Source organism: Spermophilus citellus, assembly GCF_964194105.1.
Source record: "Spermophilus citellus genome assembly, contig: SCAFFOLD_39, whole genome shotgun sequence".
Lineage (NCBI taxonomy): Eukaryota > Metazoa > Chordata > Mammalia > Rodentia > Sciuridae > Spermophilus > Spermophilus citellus.
Window position 1 is genome coordinate 778,983 of NW_027672813.1, and position 8,712 is coordinate 787,694.

Consider the following 8,712-nt stretch of genomic DNA (forward strand, 5'->3'; position numbering starts at 1 on the left):
TGGAGTAGAGAGAGAAGATGGGAGGGGAGGGGAGGGAAGATAGTAGAGGATAGGAAAGGTAGCAGAATACAACAGTTACTAATAGGGCATTATGTAAAAATGTGGATGTGTAACCAATGTGATTCTGCAATCTGTATTTGGGGTAAAAATGGGAGTTCATAACCCACTTGAATCTAATGTATGAAATATGATATGTCAAGAGCTTTGTAATGTTTTGAACAACCAATAAAAAAAGAACAAAAAAATTGCTAAAATAATTTCCCTTTTACTATATTTAAATGTTGTCATACATATTTTCTCTATTTCTCAGGGGTCTAAGTTGGGGAGCTTTATGGTGGTTTCTTTGTAGAATATTAAGGATTAATCTGGTGTGCTCTGTTAGTCTCATAGCTCTGGGATTTCCCACTGAGAGGTAGAGAATGATCTGTGTATACAGCTGAGATGTGGGGGCGGGTCCCTCTTCCTATAGCCTTCTTCCCCCGCTGCCAATCTTTTTATTTATTTTTTGGGGTGGGGTTGGGTGGGGGCTAGTAAAAGTGTCAATTTATTGAGAAACTACAAACTGAGACCAGGCCACAATTCATAATGACTGGAAGCCATGCAATAGCAGTGCAAGAAGAGCAATAGCAGCAGGATACATTGTCCGTGTGGGCAAGTTCATAGACAAATTATTCAGGAAATGAAGAGAGGTTTGAGCCTGCACACTGTGCAGGGCTGTTATCCACTAGGGCACTCCCACCGCTTGTGCCTGCGCCTTCCTCATCCCAGCCCAGTGCCACAGCTGTTGCAGTTGAGGTGCCCCAAAGAGGGAGTAGGTAGAGAAACAGCAAGTCAGCTGGGGCAAAGGGCCTAGTGCTTTCCAGGAAGAGAACCAAGACTGAAGTTGCTGTAATCCCAGCACTTCTATAAGGGGGCCCCTCCTATCTGCCTCTGTCCTAGCTGCAACACAGAAGCCACTGAATAGAGGTGGCACCCACACACAGTGAGTACACAGGTTAGAGAGGATAGGCTCATGGATGTTCCTTCTAGCCCCAGAAAAATAGGGGTTCACAGAGTCATGGCCAGAAAGGGGGTCTGCACACCAACTCAAAGAGGGTGGCGAAAGGATGAGCTGCTCTTGGTTACCAGGGCCATGACGTACCCAGCATCCTTCCTACTTTGGGCACTTGGACAAAGGGATGTCCTGGGATTCCAAATCTGAGTGCTGAAGGTCAGAGTTGGCAATCATTGATTCTGACATGCCCGTCTGGCACACCAGAGGTGCAGCATACCCCACAACAAACCCAGGCCTTATGACCCTGTTCTGCTTGGGTCCAGATGATGCCCTACTTCCAGCCAAGCAGGTCAGAAACTCCACTGAACAGTCTCTACTGCAGGCCCCCAGGATGGGAATTGTTTCGGCTGCTTTTGGCCTCAGAGAGAGTCAGGACCCGGTCTGGAACTTGAATGGAAATAGACAATTGAGGATGCAAGTGAGAGACCCTTTCTAGCTTGTCTTCTGAATCACAAAACACCAAGCAAACCAGCAACACAGAAGCTCAGTGTTATTCCTCTGCCACTGCTTGTCCTTGGCCTTTAAAACTCACAGAATTTTTGCTGAAAGAGTCAGATGCTCAGGGTAGGGTAAGAAGTGGATAGGACTTCCAGGGCATGGCGGCACAGATTGCAACCCCAAGTGGAGGAGAAAAGACCACTGAGCACAGGGAGTGAGGCATAGGGAGAGGCCACTGACAGGTTGGGGAGTTGGAGTTCAGCTCTGTTAGCACAAGCACTTGTATGTGTCAATGTAGATTTTGCAGCTAGGACACCTGTGTTTCACATCCTTGAAGTCACGGATGAGGCAGGGGATCAAGCAGCAGCCCAGATCACACCCCATGAAGCAGCAGAAGAAACCCAGCCTGAGGTTTAGCAGGCTAACCTCATAGGAGATCTTGGTGGTGATGGCCTGCTGGCAGTGGGGACATGTAGTCTGCACGGATGCATCATAAGACGGGAGGCCAATGTCTTCAGGGAGCAGTGCCATGCCTGGTAGGCGCTGCATAACAGCTGGGGAAGTACAGCCTGGGGTGGCTGGGGCTCCACTCTTCTCTTCCAGAAGCTGGATTGTAGGGTCCCCAGGATAAGGAAGGGGTGGCTTATTAAACAACTTTGCTGCTTATCATGGACCTCAAATCCCTGGTACTCAGAGAAAGGAAGTGTGTAAAAGTCCTTCAGCTACTGGCCAGGATGGACAGGGCTCTGGGGAGCTCTGAAACCTAGCGCCCAAGGTCATGGGTCACAGTGATGGCCCAGATCAGACCTGGTCTTTGGAGGAACTTCCCAGCCAGCAGGTTCTGCGCACAGCTGCCCCCATGTGCCTGATGGCCTGTAGGACCTGGAGCCTCCCACATGCCCGGTGTCCTCTACCAGAAGCCATTCTTGTTCTTTTAAACTTACACAACGGTAGGCCTAGAAATGATTTCAAATGTCCTCAACCCAGAATGTCACGTAAAACAAAAGGCTTTAGCTTTTTCTGCAATTAATAGATAACATGGGTATATCAACACCAAGATTTTGCCATTGGATCACATAAATGTGTGATTGGTAGAACTACTAAAACTCTAAGTTCCTGTTGATCATTTTTTTTACTGAAAAGCAGTGAAATATACTTCTGTGTAATCTGCATTGTTTATTATTTACCATTATTGATTTTTCACAACAGATCTCCATTGGGCACTAAATCTCATTATGTGGCAGTGATCAATGAAGAAAGGTCTTCCCTGGCCAGGTCTAGCAGCCAGTGCAGTAGTAAGTGACTGTCGCAGAGGAGACCCACAGCTGTACCACTTCACTCTTATGTCTGAAGCATCAATGGAAGGAAGGGAACGTGTTTATATGAAACTTTCAGAGTGTTAGCTGGGCTGGGGTGAATGTCAAGGTGGTGTTTCCTTCTGAGTTGCATTCTACTGTTGACATTTCATTAAAAAAAAACTGATAGATGATTTCCACTTACCTTCCTCTATTACTAACCTCTACCTTGGATTTGGCTTCTGCATTGTAAAACCCAATATCAAGTAACTGAATTAGTTGAGGAATGGGCTAATCTATTTAGTTTAAAACACATGTCAAATATTAAGTTTTCCAGAAATTTTAAAGGTATATTTGAAATTTAAACTGTATCCAAAATGTATTAGTGTATTATTAGGTACATTTTATTTACTAATGTATTTAGTGGATAAAGTAAAAACATGATTGATTTTTATTAAATGATTCAGAAATTATGATTTGTTGTCTCTGATCAACTCTTCATTTAGAAAATTAAACTTTAGAAAATGAAAATTATTACTTGTATTTTCAATAATCTCTTGTAATTTAAATGTAGGAGTAAAACAATCTCATTTTATTAATGGGATTAGTTAATGATTAATATAATTTATTTTTATCTATTATTTTTCTTTTACATTTTAATGCTATTGAATAAGAGAAGGTCAAGCATTATTTTCATAAAATATTATGTTGTTTTGAAAGGAAAGTAAGTATTTTAGATGATGGGAAACTAATATCTTTTCATATCTGAACAAAGAGTACATGAACATTGTACGAGCCACAAAATACTATATATTCCCTCTCCTAGGCAATGTGAGTGGCTGGTGCTTCTTTATCAATTACAGTTTAGCTCAAGTCTAATCTTCCACATCCTTATATAAGACTTATTAAGATATTTAATCATAGTGTGGCTCCTGCATTGTGTTAGCATTTCATCCAGAGAAAAGTTGCTATTTTAAATCCCTTCTCAAACTTCCAAATACAAGCCCACATCCTAGCATAAGTCATTTTGAACTCCCTCTTGCTGAGATGGCCTATGGTTTTCCATGTTTTATGGTCTCCTTTGCTGAAATGAACAATAAACACAGCTTGTTCAAATGCAAATGCCTAGATCACCAAAATAAAGGTATCCAGGCAGAGAGCCCAATATCCATCTATTTAGCCTCCCACCATGACATTTTAATTTATTCACTACATATTTTATATTACTGAAACAATGCTTGCAACTATCCCTTTAACATTAATTTATTGTTTCTAAGGATCAGTTCATCTCACATGTTACCTTCACATAGTGGTTCCTGTGAGCGATTCTCAGTCAATGGGCTATTCAGCTCAGATTCCCAGGAGATGCAGCATATGGTTTCTACACAGATCAATAGCTACCTGCATCTCCCTGCCCAGGGTGTTCTCTTTCCATTAGGGAATACTGCAGAGATGCCTGGAGGAGCTACTTTAATAACCACAACTAACCTTCCACCAATGAGAGACAGCAGCTGGTGGAGAATATCCCAGCTTCTGGTCCCATGATTAAGGCAATTCTGAAATGTGTTCCACTTAGTCTTCAGTGGCATCTATCAAAATTAAGCTACAATAACCACATGCTGGTCATTATTGCTATCTTCACTGATCTTCTTACTTTTCTCTTACTTCCTCCTTGGTTCACCTCACAAGCTTTCTATTACTACTACCTGAATAAATTCCATGCAGCTAAACACTTTTGGAGGAATATTGAGCAGACACTCTGATAAGAAATCTGGAATTGATCAAGAAACCTGCTGGTGGATTCCTTAGCTTGATACAGCACTAAGATTACAAAACTTTTTGTACTTGCGGAATACTGGAAAAGGAACATGCCTTAGGGAATAGCTCTAAAACTTGAAAGGTAAGAGGGCAATGGATCATAACAATAGAAGATTTGATTGATTTTTTCTTATCCACAAAAGACATCTTCAAGAAAAAAAAAAAAGGAGAATTTTTGTTTAGTCTACTATCAATTTAAAACACACTGTAAGGACAGAATGATCTCACAGCAGTGTGTAAAGAAACTCTCTCTTTCTCTCTCTCTCTCTTTTTTGTAGCTGGAAGCTTTATTTACACTAGTAATAAAGTCCAATATTTAATAATGTGTGAAATTTACTCAGGTAAAATTTAATTCACATCCCTGGCAAGAATATTTTTTAAGGCTCATTAAGTTGTAGTCCAGTGGTCAAAACCATCCAACAACCTACTTTTTGGGAATTCAACCTTTACCATTCATTAGCATGGTTTTCATGGCTGTTTGCATGCTACACTGGCAGAGTTGAACAGATACCACAGAAATCAAACAGACTGCAAAGTTGAAAACACTAATTATCTAACACTTTGAAAAAAAAAGTTTGCTGATTCCTTTTCTATTCTTTAGTCAGGACCTGACTTTACTCTGGTCTTTGATAGGAAATAAGAGTAATCCTGAGATTTGTGATGAGTCATTTGAAAGATTCTTGAGTTCTTGAATTCTCTGATATAAGAAGATAGCAGCTCCCCTTGCTAGAAGAGATAAGACCCTATATTCTAGAGACTAAGCAAAGAAAGAACTTACATTCTATGGTTCAGAGATTCACAGGGGTTTTAGTGTCAGAGCATGGGAATTTTCAGGTTCCCCTGATAATAGAGTAAGAGTTATTATGGCACTTGATAAAGAAGTTCATGGAAACCTCTGAAATTTCCCTCTGCCAGCCCAGACAGAAACAAAAAAGCCATATCATATTCTGAAGGATGGGAATGGTAGAGTTCAGTGATATCATTAAAAATATCATAGGATGAAGGGTTGCTGTCATATCTCTAATTAATTCTCCAGTGTGGCTTTTGAAGAAATAGCTAGTTATTTCTTGGGTAATTGCTGTCCTACTGCTTCCTCAATCAAGACTTCCAATGCTGGTAACATGCCAGACGTAGTATCATTCCTAGAGCAGATTTGTAAGGTCTCTACTCTATGGTACACTTCTATGCTTTGGTGAATGGAGTCTTTTACATTTAAAGTATAAAAAGATAGCAGAAACTGTTCACCTTCACATAGGATAGACATAAGTATTCATTTTCAGTTTTTTCTAGGGTTAACTGTCCTACTTTCTTTTTTATAATGTTATCTAAAGTGGTATGAACCAAATTACCATTCCATAGATTCATCTTATTGGTCCCATTATGCTAATTAGACAGGATGAGAAATAACGTGGCTAGTGTACTGGGGTCACTATGAAATATGTGCATTTCACAGTGGAAGATACACTTTATGAAGATACAGGCACTTGCCACATCAGTAGATTTTAGACATCCAATGATCAAGAATATTCTGATATAAACACTCCAGAGTCAAAGGTAAATAGTTGCATCTTGCATCCTTTAACACAATGAAGGAATCACTGTTCCACATGAGCCTCTTTAGGTCCTCGAGATAATATATCTCAAACCTAAAAGCAGTAAGCTGTAAGTTAAGCATTGAGCCTGAGGCCAATGATAGAGATTAAAATCTTAACCAAAGTATACTAAGTAACTATGTAAAGAGAACTCATGGTCATGTGCTGGGTTCTGTCAGCCCACCAAGACCTAAATTTGTACATGCCTAGCAGCAGTCTATCATGTATTTAAAATGGAATACCCATGATTGAGCCTAGAAAGGACTATATATCACAAGTAAGTTGCATGATCAGGTGGATCAAACCCATGTATTACTCCATGGTTTTCTTTCCTCAGCTTACAGTTATGGTCATATGAGGGTCACTTATCATGCTGAAAACAGAAAAGCCCAAGTTTGTCTTGGAAGTACTTCACTTCGTATGTAGATGTGCACCAAAATAGATGGGTTGAGATAACTGGTCATCCACTTAGAAAAAAGAAATGTCTCTGAGGTGCGAATGTATGCAGATGCTTGAGAAATGGCCTGTAGCTTGGCCATGTTCTCGGGAACCAGATAGCAAAAGGATTAGTGGATCTGATACAAAAAGAAGTATATCTTTAAATACACAGGCATAGATGTGAAGTGTAAAGATTTCATCACCTATCAGAAAGCATCCTCCAGGACAAGTTCACTGAACAACCAAATAGAAAAATTTTGACTTTGTTGCTTGAAGCTTGCAGACCCTCATCATTGGCCATGCCAGAAAGGTCAAGATGGGTACCTGTATGTAATGGTTGCTGAGGTAGAGATGGGGATGATACATAAATAACAAGGGCAATATAGGCACTGTGGTTTCTGGGTTTCCCATTTTCTGCAACATCAACCAATATTACATTATTGGTTTTTGTTTTTTTCAATAGATGTTTTTGCAGTATCAATCAAACTTAAAAAAATGCATGGTCTTCAAATTGGCAATTTCACTTCTGGGAACATACACTAGGAACATACATATAAAAATTATGGAAGGTGTGACTTGACATAGGGTGCATGCCAATCAAATTGTTCCAAGTTATTCCCAGTTTTTTTTGTTTGTTTGTTTGTTTTTTGCAACCAAGAGATCTTTATTGTGACAGTGTCTGATTAACATGGAAGGAAGATAAAAAAGAGAGAGAGACAGAGAGAGAAGGGAAAGAAAGAAGAGAGAAAGAAAGGGAGAGAGCAAAGAGAGAGAGAGAGGGAGAGAGCAAAGTGAGAGAGACCAAGAGCTAAGTGAGAAAGAGAGCGAGAGAGGTAGTAAAAGTGAGAGAGAGAGAGAAAGCTAGAGAAGAAAGAAAGTGTGTGTGTGTGTGTGTGTGTGTGTGTGTGAGAGAGAGAGAGAGAGAGAGAGAGAGAGAGAGAGAGAGAGAGAGAGAGAAAGCCAAGTTAGTCCCAGTTATTAAATTGCATTTACAGTGTTTTAAAAATAGTTTTCCTTTTCCCCCTTTTTCTTCCCACTTCCGTCTTATAACAGTGTTCTGCATTTCTTTTCCTATTGATAAAGGAAAAATGAAACCCAAAATATTTTAAAGCATATAAGATTTGGTAATTACCCAGCAAGCTTAAATACAATTCAATTTTAGATATTCCTTTATATTTATATACACTGCTGAAAAATACATACCAAGGAATATGAACATTCTGAAGAATTTATTTTCTAAGGCTGAAGGGAATCTGGGTGTGGTGGAAGAATTACTGTAAAAAATATATTTTCATGAAAATACATTACACACAATTGAGGCTGTGAAAAATGAAAGAAGAATGATTTAAACCCAGTACATTAGAAATAAGTAAGGAAATTCCTGAGAAATCTTGAATTGTGGGTTGTTTTGATTGAAAGAAATTTCCAGCTGAAACCAACTTTTGTCCTCATTAAGGAAGGAAACTCCAATTTAGAGAAAAGCATTCAACTATGACTGTTAAATTGGAAAGGTAACTAAAACATTGTTGAAATCAAAGTTTTGAGAATAAAACTGATATATTTGCTTACAACATCCATCAACTGATACTGTGATTATTAATGGGATATCATCTTCATTTTTAAATTTTATTTTAATAAAATCTCTGTACAAGAGTATTTATTTTTAAAAACTTCTATAAACTTTATTTGATTAATATGCTATTAATGATTAAATATTTTTCTTGGCAATGAATTTTTAGTTTAAGGAATCATTTAAAAGGTAAACTTTTGTCCCCTTTGGTTTTCTTAAAAAGAGAAAAAATAGGTTTACTGAAAAAAGGAGAATATTTGGAAAACCCATTCATTTGTGATGTATCATTCGTTTGTGATGTATCACCATTTTTTATATAAGAAAAGTTAATATCCTATTTTTGAGAAACTTTTAGATATAATATTTTTTTACTTTTGATTCATAGCATAAGTAGAATAGCAAAAGCATATTTTAATTATTATTTCTATATTTTCTTTGCAGATTACCCATTAGATGGCAATGTTATCATATATATTTGGAATTTTGAGTCTACTGCTATGGGATAGT

General features: G+C 38.6%; 1 protein-coding gene across 1 annotated transcript; it reads right to left on the reverse strand.

The window, feature by feature from the left end:
• Nucleotides 1–1,743: 1,743 nt before the first annotated feature.
• LOC308640576 (cell death-inducing p53-target protein 1-like) lies at nt 1,744–2,390 on the reverse strand (the record flags this gene model as incomplete). The annotated part of the gene is made up of 2 exons (XM_081312431.1): nt 1,744–2,151; nt 2,300–2,390. 2 exons carry the CDS (start codon nt 2,388–2,390, stop codon nt 1,760–1,762), a joined length of 483 nt encoding a protein of 160 aa, XP_081168557.1. The 3' UTR covers nt 1,744–1,759.
• Between the last annotated feature and the right edge of the window lie 6,322 nt (nt 2,391–8,712).